At 36.7% G+C, this 19,533-nt stretch overlaps 1 protein-coding gene across 1 annotated transcript in view; it reads right to left on the bottom strand.

Annotated features, from left to right (window-relative positions):
• Positions 1-19,533, bottom strand: part of LOC118745596 (bromodomain-containing protein DDB_G0270170) — a gene marked incomplete at its 5' end in the record, with an annotated part of 156,215 nt that overhangs the window by 31,846 nt on the left and 104,836 nt on the right. The window contains 1 exon segment of the mRNA XM_036479106.1: positions 5,584-6,018. Within this exon segment, the coding sequence (XP_036334999.1) occupies positions 5,584-6,018 (435 nt within the window).

Here is a 19,533-nt window from a genome sequence, read left to right as displayed (position 1 = left end):
CTATTGCAAAAACGTGCTGTCAAGTGGTGCTGAAGTCGAGTTATTACTAAAAATAGCTAAGTGAGAAAAGGGGCCGTGAAGGTCAGATTAAATCGACCTGTTGCATCATTGAGTATATCGAACGCTCTTGCGTTGCGATTGGCCCAATGGATGTGATTTTCCAATATTATTATGCGTTCAAACTTTTAAGGTATTTCGTCTGAAATAAGTATATGTATATTGCATTTCAGTAGAGCAATGATTCGCACCCATTTTGAAAATGTTGGACCAAAAAGTTTCAATAAAATATATAAAAATTTTGGGCGGGACGAAGTTCGCCGGGTCTGCTAGTATTATATAATAATAATAATATTATATATTATAATTATATTTTGACAGTATCCGTTGTTTATGATTGGCGAAAAAAAATCTTGCCTAGTGACGAATTCGCCCCTTGATATGGTGGTTGCTCAAAGCTATTTATATTCGAAATAGCATGAAAATTGGACAAGAGGATTCTATAAGCTTATCCAGGCAAGAAGCTACCTACGTACCGAATTTTAAGCAAATCGGACCGTAAATACGATTTTTTGAATAGATCGGTCCCTGGTCCACTTCTCGGAAAACATGGATCATATATGCTAATATATGCTAAAAAGATACTTACGTACCAAATTTTAAGCGAATCGGACCGTAATAAGATTTTTTCGAATAGGTCGGTCTCTGGTCCACCTACCCGAAAAAAGTAAATTTTTTAGCCTAAAACATGGTGGTTACTGAAAGCTATTTATATCCAAAATTTCATGGAAATCGGACCAGCCGTTCGCGAGATTACCTGTTACAAAAAAAAAGGGACTTCTCTTTATATAATTAGTATAGATATAGATATAGATAGATATAGATTATCATCCACTGGTATGCACGTATAGACTCGGCTATATGCCCATAAAATCATTGCTCTTTTTATTGCATTAATTTCTTGCGAATATCAAACATTATCTGAAATATGTCAACTATAATTAAATTTCTTTCTATTTACTTTTTAGATTACGGTTTAAGGAATTCCAGCGTTATGTAAAAACCTAAAAAATATCCTAAAGTATTTTGCTTGTGTAGAATGATATTACAGAAAAAAATACATGGAGAAAAATTACCCAGCACCCCCTATTACAAATTTGTATGCTCAGAATTTAAAATTCAGTACAAATCAATACAATCTTTGAAAAATCAGGACATTAGCGTACTGATTGAAGAAATGAATAAAATCAGTACGAGAGTTGAAAAATCAGTACGTCTGGAAACCGTAACTGCTTACCACGATTCCTCAAGCATTGACAAATATCCTGGTGAGCTCCCACTTCAAAAGAAGTTTTACCCAGTTTTTAGCTGTATTGATGTCAGAAAAAACGAGTTTTGAAACGTGGGTCACAAAATATTGCAACAACAGGACGGTAATGGAAGCCGACGATATGTAAGCACGCATATTAGTATGATTTTCATCAAATTGTTTAATAAAAATACATAACTACGCGTTTTTGCTTAGCGGAGTTCATGGTTTTTCATCTTTTGTCTTTGACGTTTCTCCTCTATTTACCACAAATAACACAGGCTTGCAATATTTAAATTTTGTTTCCCCCTTCCAATAATTGTGTTGTTTTTTAAATATCTAGGTGTGTCGAATTAAAATACATCTTTGGTTTTTTTCTAGCATGTCGAGATTTTTTACTGATGACATTTATATTTTAGGATTTTTAGCAATTTGCATGAAAATCAAAAAATTGAATAATTTAGAATTGAATTGTTACTTAAAAACAAATAGCGTTAGTTAAAAATACCGACAAATAGACTAACTAAATCGGAAAAGCTTAAATAATTTCGAAGTTAACGGCAGTAATGTGCGTTTCTTAGCGTTAATTTCGAAATTACGTAGGTTTTCCTAATTTACTTAGTCTATTTATGTGTCGGCCGCTGTGGTGTAGTGGTAAGCAGTGCGCGTTTCCACTCCGCAACGTCTGGGTTCAAACCCTGGTCAAAGCAACATCGCAAAAAATATGGAAAAAGGTTTTTTCTTAACAGCGGTCGTCCCTCGGCAGGCAATGGCAAACCTCCGAGTGCATTTCTGCCATGAAAAACAGCTTCTCATAAAAATACAATCGCCGTTCCGAGTCGGCGTAAAACTGTAGGTCCCTCCGCTTTGTGTGACAACATCAAGGCGCACGCCACAAATCGGAGGAGAAGCTCGGCCAAACACTAACATATGTGTAAGCGCCAATCTATTATTATTATTATTATTTATGTGTATTTTACAAGATTTAATTAACCAATACTGTTGGTTTTTAAGTAAAAATTCAATTCTAAATGTATTAATTTTTGGTTTTTCATGCAAATTGCTAAAAGTCCTAAAATATATATGCCACCAATAAAGAAAATCTCGACGTGCTAGAAAAAAGCCAAATATGTATTTAAATTTAACGAACCGAGATATTCAAAAAATAAAAAAAAAAAATTGATTTCGCAGGCCTGTATAACCTATAAATCAGGGTTGTAGGCGGAAAAGTCATGTTTTAAAAACAGGATTATTTTATAACTTGGATTTCAGAGAAGAAATTTCGTTTTCTTAATTACGTATATTAACAATATTGCCAAATTTATAAAGGGCAGCAGCCTACCGGGTATCCGATCAGATATTCGAATCCGGCTCTTATTTTTTACATGGTACCTGGAATCCGGTTATACGGCAAAATCTCTATCCGGCACATTCCCATTTTTAAGTCTAGATAACCAAATTTAAAATCATTTTTTGGAGAATTTAATGTCCTAAAAGAATATGCCAAGAAACAAATTTTAGCTCAAACGGTTATAACAGTTTTAATGAAAACACATTTTTTTACATGTTATTTACATGAAAAATTTCAAATGCCCACCGACACACAATGATGCCATTAGCCGGAAAAATTCAAAGTGGAATTTTGAGGTTTTGATAATTCCAACTTGTTAAGAAATGTCCAATTACATTGAACAAATTATCCTTTGGTGTTTTAAAGCACACTTCAGTAGTTTTTTTGTAGGTCAAATTTGATGTTTTGAAACTTTGTTTTCTAAAAATTACACAAATCAAACAAACATTTTTAAAAAGTGGTGTGTTGTTTATCACAGAGGTGTGCCAGAACTGAAAGAAAAGAATGTACTTGGCATAGAAAACGATGCTCTTTTTTATGAAATAAAAGCAATTAATATGTGATGAGGGGCGTAGCCAGGGTAATGTTTCAAAATTAGGCGGTTTTCCGTCAAAAAATATGAACAAATCGAACTTTTTTGGACAATCTAAACACTGTGCTGCCATGTGAGACTCTCCATGATTCCTACTTTTAGATAATGCTTAAGCCATACTTTGCACGATCTTGCAACAATGTCAAATTCCATATTATTCAAGCAGAGTCTGTACGAAAAAATGGTCATAGTTACCCAAGAATTGCGAATGATAAAGCAGATGAAAGTTCCCGACAGTGACATTTCGCAGACATAACTCAAAAATATATAAAAAAAAGAACAAATATGTAGTTATAAGTTATATATTGATTAAAAAATAATTGTATATATTAAACAATTTTACATTCAAACTTGAAATAGTATTTTCTTTGCACTGTAAAGCTTTAAAATTAATTTAAACTGTAAATACGTTTTTCGATTATAATGGTCTCAGAGCCCTTGGGAAGGTTAAAAACTACATTTCCAACATCTACATAAACTCCAATTTCTCTTTATCAGAATTGCTAGAAGTTAAGAAAGTACCTCGAAGGTGTTCACACGGGTTTTGTCAGGACTGGGCCAAAAATCGATATATAAAAAATATATTTTGGTACCAAGTATTCAAAAGATTAAGCTATTGTGCCCTTAAATCGGATTCTTTAGGATAGCTCTCAATCCCTGAGCCCCCTATCGGAAGATAAATCCTTCCACAAAATAACAATCATTCAATGCGATTTTGAAATCTGGGAGAAAATTCTTCCCAATTGAATGATTCTTGTTATTTTCTAATTTGTAGATGTAGGTGTATCCATAACCTTACCATAAGTAGTTCCAGAGATAAGCGACATGGAAATTGGATTTTGTGTGGGTGGTGCCACATCCGCCCTTCCAATACAAACCACTTTTCGCCATATGTACGAAATTGATAACATATGTAGCTGTTTCAAATTGCAGAACGTTAGCGTAAGCGGTTCCAGAGATAAGCGATATGAGAATTTCAGTTTGTATTGGTAGTGCCACGCCCCCTTTTCCAATAACTATCATTTTTCGTCGTAAGTAGGGTATTTACAATTTGTGCATCCGTGCCAAGTTTCAATTCCCCAGCGTGATTGGTTTTAGAGATACATCATATTTCACATTTTAGTCAGTATGTCAGATGCCACACCCCCTGTATAATGGGGTTAACATTTCTTGTTTAGGGGACGTTATATCCTTTCAAGAGAACGGTGCCCTTAAAAAAGTTGGCTAAAAAATTTTATTGTGGCGTATTTATATGTAGATACCTTCAATATATCGTTTTTGCTACAAACCCTCCTCAAAGAACCTCTGGTGTCATCTAATCGATCCTTGATCAAGGTAAATTTTTGTATGCCCACTTTTTACAACAAATCTAAGCATCTGAAGCAATTAAATATTTTTTCCCGGCTAACTTCTATGAGGCGGCCCACTGTGCGACACCTTTTAAAACCGGAGTAAAAATTTTTCCAAATGGGAGAATTTTCTTCTCAGTAAATAGGTTCTTTTAAGGCTTATGGCCTTAGGTCGTTAGGTTAGTTATTTTGGATCACCCTAATATGTATACATATAAGTATGTGTATGAAATTTGTGAGCGAAACCAAAAAAAAAAAAATAAAATCATTGTACTTGTTTACTTTTGAACTTCTAATCGATATAAAAAAAGAAATTGGAGCCAAATTTTACAAATGATTTTGTACTTATGCGTGTTTTGACCTCTCTTAATGAATGCAATTGGTCTCGTTCCCATCACTTTTTGAGTGTTGCACTGTGTTATTATATTTAGTGTCAGTTTAATAAGATGGTTCTCAATTTCAGATTTCTCTTCATTATCTTGTATTTTTGAAAGTAATTTACGAACTTCATATCTAAACTAAGTATTAAAAATGTGAAATAAAGAAAAGATAAAAAAGGAGTGCCTAGCTTTTTATGCGGACTTTTCAGTTTTTGGGGAGGACGGAGGACATTTTGTGGCAAAGGAGGACGGTTTGCAAGCTTTTTTAAAATATATTGCGATTATATTTTACTAGCAATATAAATGTTTACCAAGGCACACTTAATAGGTACCAGCAGCAGGGATGCAATTTTAGTGTTTCCCATTCGAAGTGTTCCGTGAATTGTCATTTTTGTTTACATTTTATTCTGCAATTTCAAACTTTGTTTACCTTTTTGACATTGTAGAGTAAATAATCAACAACAAAAAGCACCCTTCTTGTAGTTTTTGCACTAATGCTACTAACAGTTTAATGTGGCTTGATATTACATATTAAATACTTACGATACACAAACATATGGTTTGTAAATGTCTGTATATATGGGTAAAATAAAATGCATACTCACTTTTTTCCATTGGCGATCTCTTTAAGTACGGCGGCTCGTGCTGCCATCTCCTCTGCTCGTCGTTGTTGTGTCAATTCCTTAGCCCGCTCAGTCCAAATGAGCTCTTTTAAGCGTTGGAAGCTGCCTTGCACATTTACTGAGTTCGTGTTACCTCCATTAGCCCCATTCAAGGTTGAGTCACTGGCACCCACATAGCGATATTTTGAAGGCCGGCGAGCGCTACCACCTCCAGCCCCCACATGGGAAGTCGATGTTGATTTCGATTCTGCTCCGTATACGCGCGGTGATGAGCTGCCATAGATACTTCCGTCAATTCCATAATGCCGTTGTCGGTGTCCAATGGTTACACGCTGTGGTATTAGTGGCTCTCTGCTAATCACTCTGCCAAAAACGGGAGATCGGGACCTTTCCCCATATCGTGACAACATTCGTACACTGCGGGTAAGAGAAATGAAAGTTAGTTAATGGAACTAGCCTAACTACTAATTCACTAATAGATTTAAGCATGAATAGATACTCCAAAGTACTCAGTACTATATATCTGAACGATACTGGTACGATTGGATGTAGAACTTTGGCGAGACTTGAATTTTGTGTGAACTAAAGTTATATGAAAGAGCTTAGTTAAGTACTGCCATAATCCTGAACCCATCGACCAGGCCACTTATCATCCAAACCAAAAACGAAGATACAAGTTAATATGGTGCCAATATACTCCCTATAAGTACAGTTGCTTTGGTTCTGGCATTGCATTATTTTGAAGCAATTTCTGATACTAGTATCGCCAAGTTGTCGAAATTCGACATCTTTTTTTATACACTTTTAAATTTCACCAGTCACCAGTACTAAATCTTTTATGCGAATTACTATTTTGAAGTCCACCGGCATAATTTATAGCGAATTTACAGCAAAACTTAAAATCGAATTATGAACGTTAATACCGGATTGATTAGTGCTAATTCTACCAAGTCTCCTCCTCAGTAGCTTTTGAAAATATACCGAAAAAGGAACCTCGATTTTCATTTATAAAAAATATGCATATGTATTTGTATGTATAGATGAGATGCTCATCACTGACTAATATGTCAAACAATTCAGACTGTAAATAAGTCCGTAAGTACGGTATTGACAACATATGTTGCTGTGTCAAATTTCAGGACGTTAGCATAGGTGGTTACGGAGATGACCGATAAGAGAATTCCTGTTTGAATGGGCGGTGCCACGCACTCCTTTCCAAAATCTACCACTCTTCACCGTAAGTACGGTATTGACAACATATGTTTCTGTGTCAAATTTCAGGACGTTAGCATAGGCGGTTACAGAGATACGCGTATGAGAATTTCAGTTTGAATGGGCGGTGCCACGCCCTTCATTCCAAAATCTACCACTCTTCGCCGTAAGTACGGTATTGACAACATATGTTGCTGTGTCAAATTTCAGGACGTTAGCATAGGTGGTTACGGAGATGACCGATAAGAGAATTCCTGTTTGAATGGGCGGTGCCACGCCCTCCTTTCCAAAATCTACCACTCTTCACCGTAAGTACGGTATTGACAACATATGTTTCTGTGTCAAATTTCAGGACGTCAGCATAGGCGGTTCCAGAGATAAGCGATATGAGAATTGCAGTTTGTATGGGCGGTGCCACGCCCCCTTTTCCAAAATCTACCACTTTTCGCCGTAAGTACGGTATTGACAACATATGTTGCTGTGTCAAATTTCAGGACGTCAGCATAAGCGGTTCCAGAGATAAGCGATATGAGAATTTCAGTTTGTATGGGCGGTGCCACGCCCCCTTTTCCAAAATCTACCCATTTTCGCCGTAAGCACGGTATTGACAATATATGTTTCTGTGTAAAATTACAGGACGTTAGCATGGGCGGTTACAGAGATACGCGATATGAGAATTGCAGTTTGTATGGGCGGTGCCACGCCCCCTTTTCCAAAATGTATCACTTTTCGCCGTAAGTACGGTATTGACAACATATGTTTCTGTGTCACATTTCAGGACGTCAGCATAAGCGGTTCCAGAGATAAGCGATATGAGAATTTCAATTTGTATGGGCGGTGCCCCGCCTCCTTTTCCAAAATCTACCACTTTTCGCCGTAAGCACGGTATTGGCAACATACATATGTTGCTGTGTCAAATTTCAGGACGTCAGCATAAGCGGTTCCAGAGATAAGCGATATGAGAATTGCAGTTTGTATGGGCGGTGCCACGCCCCCTTTTCCAAAATCTACCACTTTTCGCCGTAAGTACGGTATTGACAACATATGTTGCTGTCCCAAATTTAAGGACGTCAGCATAAGCGGTTCCAGAGATAAGCGATATGAGAATTGCAGTTTGTATGGGCGGTGCTACGCCCCCTTTTCCAAAATCTACCCGTTTTCGCCGTAAGCACGGTATTGACAATATATGTTTCTGTGTAAAATTTCAGGACGTTAGCGTAGGCGGTTACAGAGATACGCGTTATGAGAATTTCAGTTTGTATGGGCGGTGCCACGCCCCCTTTTCCAAAATCTACCCGCTTTCGCCGTAAGCACGGAATTGACAATATATGTTTCTGTGTAAAATTTCAGGACGTTAGCATAGGCGGTTACAGAGATACGCGTTATGAGAATTGCAGTTTGAATGGGCGGTGCCACACCCCCTTCTCCAAAATCTAGCACTTTTCGTCGTAAGTACGGTATTGACAACATATGTTGCTGTGTCACATTTCAGGACGTCAACATAAGCGGTCCCAGAGATAAGCGATATGAGAATTTCAATTTGTATGGGCGGTGCCACGCCCCCTTTTCCAAAATTTACCACTTTTCGTCGTAAGTACGGTATTGACAACATATGTTGCTGTGTCACATTTCAGGACGTCAGCATAAGCGGTTCCAGAGATAAGCGATATGAAAATTTCATTTTGTATGGGCGGTGCCACGCCCCCTTTTCCAAAATCTACCGCTTTTCGCCGTAAGCTCGGTATTGACAACATATGTTGCTGTGTCAAATTTCAGGACGTTGGCATAGGCGGTTACAGAGATGGCCGATAAGAGAATTTCAGTTTGTACAATCGCCGTTCGGAGTCGGCGTAAAACTGTAGGTCCCCCCGCTTTGTGTGACAACATCAAGGCGCACGCCACAACTCGGAGGAGAAGCTCGGCCAAACACTAACATATGTGTAAGCGCCAAACTATTATTATTATTATAGGAGGTGCCACGCCCACTTTCCCAGTACCTACCATTTTTTTTCCGTAAGTAGGGTATTTACAATCTATGCATCTGTGCTGAGTTTCAGTACCCCAGCATAATTCGTTTTAGAGATATAGTGGTTTTCACATTTAAGTCTATATGTCAGATGCCACGCCCCCTATATATCGGTGTTTACATTTCTGGATTAGAGGAAGTTATATCCTTTAAATCGGTGTATGTTTCATTGAAATCGAGCGGAGAGTGCCTTCAAAAAAGGGATTGCAAAATTTTCTTGTGGCGTATTTATATATAGAGATTATAAGCAATGTAGTTTTGTGGCGCAATCCGTAGAGTTGAATGACTGCTGATGATAAAACGCTCAAGATTTGAATTTTTTGCAAATTTCCTCTGACTTTGACGTAATTTGGAAAAATGTTTGGCGCCTTTAACGTGGTATTAAATGCTTACAACCATTAGGAAATTTCCACATATCGTCGCTTGGCGGTTCCAGCCTGTTTCTTAAAGCGTCGTAAGGCGACAAACTTGAATAACTTAAAAATTGACAAAATTTTAAATTATTTGCACCAGTTGAGAAGACTTTCAGTTATATTTATTTTTTATTGTGGTACAATAATTCATTTTTGAGAATTGCATCGAGGCTGCAAATGTCGGATGTATCCTCCTGACTTTCATCTTCACAATCTTTTCCAAAAATGTTTTCCTTCTCATTTTTTTGGTTGTTCAGAAATTGTAACGCCATTAATGGTTTTCTATTTCAGTTTTTGTAATTCGTTTTTAGTCCTTTCTTCTGGGACTGTTTTGAAAAATTTCTGCTTAACGTCAAAGCTGCGAAGTTGTGTTTTTTGTGATCTGCTTAAATTTTGTGTTTTATAAAGCTGTTTACGCTTAATAAAGTAAAAAATTAAAAAAATTTTTAATAAACTTCTGGTGCACAATTTAAAGATAAGTAACATATCAAAATTTCCTGTAAATTTGATTAATTTAACTTGATATTCTTAATTGCATGTGCCGAGTATTTTGTTTCATATAATATATTGTTGTTGTACAATTGTTTTTGTTTGTGCACATTGATTTTGATCTTTTTTGTTTTTGTCATTTCTGCTGTTTCATCTTTGTCACAGCTGTTTGCGTTGTGTTTATTAGGTGTCAAATATACAGTGCATTTAGAACTGTTCGCTACATAGCTTTCCAAGTGATATTTACCAGCTGATTGGTTCTTTGTTTGATACATCGTTTTCAAAACTGTTTTGCATTTTTGCTTCTAAAACCTAAAAACTAAATATAATTTTAAACATGTCGTGTATTTACACCAATTGCCACGTTAAAAGCTACTCCTATGTGTCATGCTGGCTCTGCGATGGGATTGCCAATATAAAATGTGCTGGTTTGAGCGGTAGGGTGTTAGACGCTATTAACGAGGGAAAGGGTCTTCGTTGGTCTTATCAAAAATGTAGATCAACCGAAGTTGATTTATTTAAATTCTTTAGGCAGTCCAGAAATGGTTTTTCTGAGACGACAGATCCTTCGTCGGCGCTTGTTGAGAAATTTAAGCATTACGAAAAAATGTTTAGGTCTTTCACATGTCTCGACAACCCTCCACACTCTGAGGATAGCCGAGAAAGTAAAGGTAGGCGTGTTATTAGTCCACCTAGAAAGACAGCCGCTAAATCTAGTGACAAAAATCCTCCATCCCAATCTTTGGAACTTATTAATCTATCTTCTCCACGCCCTCAGGCATTGGAGCCTCCGCTAACTAAAGCCATATCCACTATGTCTACTTCTAAAAATAGTCAAACCGTTGATTTAACACTGTTGCCATCAACATCTGAAGCTGCGCTGTCTAACTTAGTTCTTCCGAATAGTTCGGAGCCACGCACATCAGACATTATTATTGTAATTCCTCCGAGAAGATCAATCATTGTCTCTAGATTTGCTAAAGATACTTCTTCGGATGATATAAGGTCATACATATCGACTAAAATTAGAACTAAAGATGTATTTATTCGTAAATTTAATTTTAAATACGATAGCGATATTTCATCTTTTAAAATTGATGTAGCTTCCGAAGATTTTGATTCACTATTAAATAGTTCATTTTGGCCGATCGGGGCGTTTGTTCGCGAGTTTGAGTATAAACCTAATAAAAGTAATAATAACGTAGCTAAAATTTATAATCTTAATTCGGATTCAAAAAACTAACTCGCAAGTCTAATTTAAGTATTTACTATCAAAACGTTAGAGGTTTGAATACCAAATTAACTGACTTATATTTAAAAGGTTTTGACTGCAATTATAATATTATTTCCTTGACCGAAACATGGCTCAAACCTCATATTTTTAATTCCGAAATTCTTCCAAATGAATATCAAATATACAGGAGTGACCGCGAGGGCAGAATCGGCGGTGGTGTTCTTTTTGCGGTGCATTCATCGATACCATCTGAGGAAGTTAGTGTTCCTATCATTGAATATACCGAATTTAAATGTATACGTGTACAGGCTGGAAAGATTTATATTTATTTAGCTCTTTGCTACATTCCCCCTTATTCTGCCGTATCAGTATATATGGAGCTAGTTTCTTTACTTGAGACCGTAAATGCAATGCTTACGGCATCCGATTCTATGACTGTTTTGGGCGATTTAAATCTGCCACACATTTCATGGAACGTCATTGACACCGATGTTGTACCAGTCTCATCTAGAGATAGTTACAATGTATTTCTGGAGGAAATAGCTGAATTTTGCCTTAAACAAATAAATATATGTCAAAATAAGTTTGGAAAGGTCTTGGATCTTGTTTACGTTGATGATGTTCCGAAGGCCTCTATTAATCGGTGTGGTCCCCTAGTTTTGCCAGAGGATGCGTACCATCCCGCTCTTGAGTTAAGCTACGAAATCATAAATGAGATACATAATAATAAGTCGTATAGTTCAAGTACTAGATAGGTTTTTGCGAAAGCAAATTTCAGCAAAATTAACAAAGAACTTTCAAAGTTATCTTGGCCAATATATAGAGATGACGTGGAGCGTAGCGTTGAGCACTATAATGATACTGTTTTCAATTTGTTTCGAAAGTTTGTGCCAACACGTAATATTGTTCATGAAGATCCAATACAATTATGGAGCTTAAAAAATTGGAAAATAAAAAGTCACATTCTTTTAAACTGCATAAAAGAACGGGCTTACACAGTGATTACGTAAAGTACTCAGTTTTGCGGCATATCTATTTTTCATTAAATAAGAAATGTCATAATTCATATTTATGTAAAATTAAGAAGAATTTAATTAACAATCCTAAATCATTTTATGGTTTCGTAAATTCAAAGTGTAAAGTACATGGTTTTCCGTCCGCTATGCATTATCGCAACACTGTGTCTAGCGACAGCCAACTCATTGCCAACATGTTTGCCCAGTTCTTTAGGTCCAATTATTCTGTAGACATCCCTATAAGTGGAAGCTATCCGTACGAGCTTTGTCCAATCAACTCTGCTTATATTCCAGTAATATCTTCCGATACACTATTTAAAAACCTTAAAAGCGTCAATTAGGCCTGGACCTGATCATATTCCGACCTGTTTTCTTAAAAACTGCGCTGAGAACATCTGCGAGCCTTTAACAACTCTATTCAATTTGTCACTTAAACACCGCGTTCTCCCGTCATCCTGGAAGGAGTCTTTCATAATACCACTTCACAAAAACGTCAGCAGGTCCTCTATAGAAAACTATCGAGGCATAGCGAAGCTCTCCCCTATCCCCAAATTATTCGAAGCAATTATTGTTAATAAGCTGACATATTCTATATCTTCTTCAATTTCACAATCTCAACACGGGTTTTCTAAAGGAAAATCTACTATCACTATTTTATTGGAGTTTACAATTCATATCTCAAGCGGTTTTAGAGAAAATGCTCATACCGACGTAATATACACCGATTTCAGTAAAGCTTTTGACAAAGTATGCCACGTACGCGTTTTTTCCAAAAATTCTTATTTTATTTTTCTGTTCACTTATTTTTTTTAGCACTTTTCGGACAGCCGGCCATGAGGTTCCTTGAAAATTTCTGGAGTTGGAGTTTTTTGGTTAATTAAACCGCGCGGTGCAGATATTTCTAGGTGACTGACGCAGGGTATTCAAATTGTATTGAAGCTAGCCGATGGCGACCCTTGCTGGCCACTTTGGTTTTCTGTGCGCCCAGGCACGGACAAGTACGGCTAAACTACCGGGTCTAAAAGTGGTACATACAAATGTATAAGTACATATGAAAATTAAAATGTTGGGCGGTTACGTATGTACATACGATTGGTTTTGACATCGTATAAGTTTTGGTACATACATATGTATATAAGAAAATATCTGTGGAAGTTCTATTTACCTTGATTTAGGAAACTTGGAACGTTTTCCGAAAGAAAATACTCCACCAAAATGAACAAAATGGACTAGATAAGCCATCCAATTGACGGAAGAACCCCGAGAATTTTGATTTCGTAAACCTACCCAAATTTAAAATTAATTTTCTATTAATATTCTTGGTTTTTGCTTTAGCTGGTAAAATTTCTAACTTACGTATTTTCCTCTGGTAATCTGGTCAAGGTGGTGGTTCGGTTGAAAAGACCGATTTAAACCCAAAAACCTACTTATATGTGTTTCGATTTTCGAGAAATTTGTGTTATTGTTCAGTGCATTTTTTTTTCCAACAGCGAAATATGCATTCACCAGAAGTAGAAGTTCGCCCTTAGCAACATGTTGCGGCAATAATGCCGGCAGCTTCCCAGTAATATGTACATATATATATATATTTTTTTTTTCCAATAAGAAAGCAATTTCTTATTTACAATCCAGTCGACCATTACAGGAGTTTATAAGCTGAGCCCCGGGGTGATCATATTCAACCCGAAAAGAGCGTGAAAGGGCGAGCATCCAATGGATTGGTGCAAAGAATTTCTTAAAGAACAACTTATGCTGCTCAGGTTTTCATCCCATTTTGTTTGGTCAGTTTGGACGCATTGGCCTGTGGAGAATACAAAGCGGTATATGTATGCTGAATTCCCAGCTGGGTCAAAAATGCATTAAACTCATTAGCTTTGAATTGTGTGCCGTTATCGCTAACGATGACTTCGGGAACACCAAAGCAATGAAAAATGGACGTCCAAGAAAGTCTTTTATTAAATCTTATTTAAATTTCTTTAACGGGCATAACCAGTGGTATTTTGAGAAATGATCAAGGACGATCAACAGCCCAATATTTCCTTTCTTGCTCCTGGGATAAGGACCTAAAATATCTATGTATAAGCGTTGAAAAGGACGACATGTTTCCACTTGTTTTCCCATTGGTGGGGTCAAAATGATATTTAGTGCTTTGGTGGCTTTACATACTTCCACGGCGGATACTGGACGCCGGCCGGTATAAGTGGTGGCCGGTACATTACGCATAGCTGGCATGCGACGACTGCTTTCATCGGCAAAAAGAAATTCACGCTTTTGCACATGTTTACGCAAATGAGCTAACGATCGAATAGGTACGTACAATAATTCATGTCGAATGTCTGTCCGCAAATTTCGAGTGATAATTTCAATTAATTCTTCTTCTGACAACGGAGTAGCCATTTTGCCAACTTTTTCTAAAACAGAAGAACCCGAGAATTTTGATTTCGAAAACCTACCCAAATTTAAAATTAATTTTCTATTAATATTCTTGGTGCGAATGGTTTGCTTTAGCTGGTAAAATTTTTAACTTACGAATTTTCCTCTGGTAATCTGGTCAAGGTGGTGGTTCGGTTGAAAAGACCGATTTAAACCCAAAAACCTACTTATATGTGTTTAGATTTTCGAACATTTGTGTTATTGTTCAGTGCATTTTTTTTCGAGCAGCGAAATATGCATTCACCAGAAGTAGAAGTTCGAGCTTAGCAACATGCTGCGGCAATAATGCCGGCAACTTGCCAGTAATATGTACATACATATATATTTTTTTTCGAATAAGAAATCAATTTCTTATGTACAATCCAGTCGACTATTACAACTTTTTAAAACATTGTCCTCTATCGAAGAAAGGTCTTTGTTACAAGCGGATCTGAGCAACGTGGTTAGTTGGTGTTATGCAAACTATATGCCACTAAACCTGCAAAAATGTAAAGTTATGTGTTTCTCTAGGAAGGCTGTTCAACCAGCTGTTTATTCAATTTCAAATTATAATCTGGAGCAGGTATCCAATTTTGTCGATCTTGGTATCACAATGGTTCGAAACTCAATTTCAACCATCATATTAATGTTACAGTCAATAAAGCCAAAAGCGTTTTTGCATTTGTAAAGCGATGGTCAAAAGAGTTCAAAGATTCTTATGTTACAAAAGCTCCTTTTACCACTTTAGTTAGGCCTATACTAGAATACGGATCTATTGTTTGGAATCCCCGCTACCAAGTTCATTCAGAGAGGGTTGAATCAATTCAAAAACAATTCTTGCTTTTTGCGTTGCGTGACTTTCACTGGGATTCCGATTACAATCTCCCCCCTTACACAAATCGTCTAAAGCTCATAAATTTGCCTACACTCGCAAGTCGTAGAGAAATGCTAGGTATAATATTTATCGTAAAATTAATGACAGGCTTGATTAATAGCCCGGCCCTTCTGGCTGAGGTCAATTTTAATGTGCCCTCTCGAGTGTCAAGACACTTTCGACCTCTGTTTTTGAAGCCATGCAAAACTAATTTTGAACTAAACGAATCATTCCGTTGTTTATGTCAAGATTTTAACTCTCATTCCAGCACGTTTGATAAATCGGACTAGATTTTTACTATAAAGAAAACTATAATTTCCACTCTCAATAATTGAAATACTATCTTTAGCATATCCAATCAGCTGATGAATTTGATTCTGTAGCTGAATAGCTTTAAATCTCGACACTTAACAAACTCCTGTTTCCATTACTCGGCACCAAAAAACTAAAAAAAAACGACTAAAGGTTCCGTACGTCCTGCGGACTGCGCCCCTCGTGTCGGTTGGGTGGGAATGGAGGGTAAAAAGCCGTTGGGATTAATAAATTAATAGCGAGGTTTCAAATAGGTCGATATGGTAAATAAATTGTTATTTTCTAGGAATGAAAATTTCTGTTTTGAAAGTCGTGGCTGCCAGCCGAATTAGTTTAAAATCTTGTTATATTGTTAAAACAGCACCCGTTTTTTATAATAATTTGCATTATTGAAATCACGGACAATGAAGGTCTCAGATCCGCTTAGTTCCCGGGTGACTTCTTGAAAAGATTCACCTGTGATGAATAGCTTGTAATTCGTTTTTTAATTAGCTGAGTTCGACTTTTCCTTGTTGCAGGCAGTCACAATTAATTACTCACCGCTAGCGATTCATCCAGTTTTTTCAACAGACCTTTGGCAAATAATATTCGATAGTTACATAATTCTTACCTACCCAGCAAAAAACACGAATACCACAGAAACGAAAGTGGAAACGAGCTAGGCGATGGGAATCGCTTACCCTTTCGCTTCAAGAAGGCATTATTTTTTGACATGGGCATATCATTGGCGGTAAGCCCTTACCTGCAGCATTACCTTCAAACGAAGTGAGAACGCATGGATTATTTATATTAATTTGAAATCAGAAAATGTCCTACAAGATTAAAATGAATTAAAATTTTTATAAATCAGTTATTATACATACATATGTATGTATTTAGGTATTTAGATTTTACATAAAAATGCATATTATAAGCTCATTAAGCTTAAAATTTTACTTCCTCACTCTTGTACTTCACTTCATTGACTGACTTCAACTTCGCTGCAAATTGAACAAAGCAAAACATGATTTTTTTGCGAGACAAATTTCCACATTTATATATTATATATTTTTCAGTATGCAGCATTCTACTTTGCATTCTCGGAAATGAAGCAAAGAAGCGAAATAAAAACAAGTGAGAAAGTCTAAGTTCGGGCGGAGCCGAACATTAAATACCCGGCGCAAGTATTAAATATATGTTTTCCACCTTTCCGAAAGCTACCGCTACATGATAAGCCGGGGTGTATAAATTTTAAGTAAATTAGCGTCCTTAAATTTCGAAATATTGAAATTATTTCTGAAATTTACCGTTATATGAAAAGCGGTCCGATTTCAATAATTTTGAACGTTTTGCTTCTATGTGGCAAGCACAATAGCCATACCGAGCTTGGTACAAATTGGTACAACGGTTACCGAGATACATATATGTGACCATAAGTGGGCGGTGCCACGCCCATTTTCCAAAATTTTAACACAAACGTATTTCTTGGTAAAGAACTGTTGCAACCATCAATTTTGAATAAATTAGCTTTAATATTTACTGATTTATCGAGGATTTCGTATTTTTCCAAATTACCGTTATATGGGATGTGGGCGTGGTTATTGTCCGATTTTAAAAATTTTTGGCCATTTGGTATGCTGCACCAGGGCTAACAACTGTGCCAAGTTTGGAAGAAATTGGTGCAGCGGTTATCAAGATATACACATGTAACCATAAGTGGGCGTGTAGATGAAGATGAGTATTCTTAAATTAAATACAATGTAGCAGTTTATTTTGGTAGATAAAGTCGAAGATGTGGGTAATGTTGTCTAATGAGGATTCTTTTAAGAGGTTAGAAGGTTTTTCATTTCCGAAGATGTTTTCTCTTGCGTTTTTAAACTTTGGACAGTTATCGACGATGTGAACTGTGGATAATGGGCAATTACATTTAGGGCAAATTCCAGATGTGCTCCCATTGAGTAGGTGTTGGTGAGTAATCTTCGTGTGTCCTAGTCGAAGACGTGTAAAGACTTTTATTTTTTGGGCTGGAAGTGAGCTTGGTGGGAAGGGTTTTGAACGGGTTGGATTGATATATTTGTAAGGATGTAGGTACGATACCCATTTATTATCTGTATGTCTTTTGGCGGCTGCTTGTACTAATTTTAAAATGTCGGCCTTCAGGGTAGGATTGAATGTGAGACAAGGCGTGTGGGATGCATTTTTGGCAGCTTTGTCAGCGTTTTCATTTCCACTAATACCGCAGTGACCTGGAATCCACATTATTTTAATTTTGCTACTGTGTTGTTGTAGTTGCGTTTTAATTTTTGCAATTAGTGGCTCCTTGTTTCTGGAGTTTTGGATCGCACAAAAAGAGGCTTTGCTGTCCGTGCAGATTACGTATCTCCCTTTGCTTGTGGCAGCGAATTCAACGGCGAGACTGATTGCTAATGCTTCGGCTGTGAAAACTGAGCAATGTGAAGGAAGAATTCCGGTTTTTATTATATTGCAATTTTCTTTGACAACGGCGAATGAGGTAGTGCAATTATCCTTGGACCCATCAGTAAATATAAAGCTCCAACCGTTACTTTTCCATTGGTTTTGTATTGCGATGAATAATTTTTGGTAGATTATTGGTGCTGTATCTCGTTTCGAGTAACAAATTAGAGTAGAAATAAACGCGGATGTGGGCATACACCAATGAGGGAATTTGGGAGCTGAGGTGAGGATGGGCTTCATAGGTATATTTAACTCTTTGACACTTTGGACAACACGAAGAATAGTTGACGAGCGCTTTAGATTTCTTGTCCTTTTTAAAGAATTTTTGACATCATTGTGTATAATAGTATTGTTCGTTATGAACAATTTCGGAATAAGCCTGATGGTGTTGTGGTAAACTCGGTCTCCAATTTCTGGCAAACCAGCTTCAGCCAGGAGATTTTGTATTGGGGTTGTAGGAAACGCCCGGAGGCTTATACGTGCAGCGGCATGGTAAGTTGCAGAAAGTGTTGCCATAGTGGTTTTTGAGCAATTTCCATAGACTGGCAGACCGTAATCGATGACCGACAGTATGAGTGATTTCATTATGTTGACTAATGTTGTTTGGTGAACATTGCTATGCTTAGAAGCTAAATATTTCAAAATGTTTAGTCTACTCATAATTTTAGTTTTAATATACATACAATGGTCTTTAAATAATAAAGTTTTGTCGAATATTACTCCTAAGATTTTAAGTTTCGTAACATTTTGTATAACAGTATTCTTATATGTAAGTGTGAAATCTGTACAATTTGTCTTTTTGCATATGTGAAGTGTATTACATTTTGTGTATGAAATATTTGCGCCTGAGGTGAGGGCCCAATCTGACAGATCGTCAAGGATATTCGTAAATAAGATTTTAACGTCGTTTAAGTTTTTGTTTTTGCAAAATATTAGTACATCGTCAGCGTAGACGGAGTGTTCAATTTTATATTTTTTTAAAATACTATTAATTTCTTCGAATGCTATTATAAAAAATATAACGGAAATTGGGGAGCCTTGTGCAATACCATTGTACAAGGATACCCTATCAGAGTACCCGTTGTTTATTTTGATTCGGAATGTTCTGGAAGATAGCATGCTTTTTACAATATTAAAGATTTTTTACCGACATTCCATTTTTTTAACTGTCGCAAAACAATGTGTATGCCGATTCTGTCAAAAGCTTTCTCGAAGTCGAGTCCAAGAACAGTGACATGATTTCGATTGGAAATTGCTTTTGACAGATAGTGCTCGAGGTGTAAAAGAATATCTGTAGTTCCTTGTCCTTGTTTAAAGGCTACTTGGTTTGGACTAATGTGTTTTTCTTTTAAGGCAAAATACATCAGCCGCTTGGCTATTATTTTTTCTAGGACTTTACTGACGCAAGGAAGCAAGGAAATGGGCCGGTAACTCTTTATATTGTCCTGTGGTTTGCTTGACTTTAAAATCGGGACAATGTCAGCGTTTTT

The sequence above is a fragment of the Rhagoletis pomonella genome, unplaced genomic scaffold (genome assembly GCF_013731165.1).
Source record: "Rhagoletis pomonella isolate Grant_MI unplaced genomic scaffold, Rhpom_1.0 Rhpom_scaffold_00009, whole genome shotgun sequence".
Taxonomy (NCBI): domain Eukaryota; kingdom Metazoa; phylum Arthropoda; class Insecta; order Diptera; family Tephritidae; genus Rhagoletis; species Rhagoletis pomonella.
Note: the sequence above shows the minus strand (reverse complement) of the source record. Positions and strands in the feature narration are given on the sequence as shown.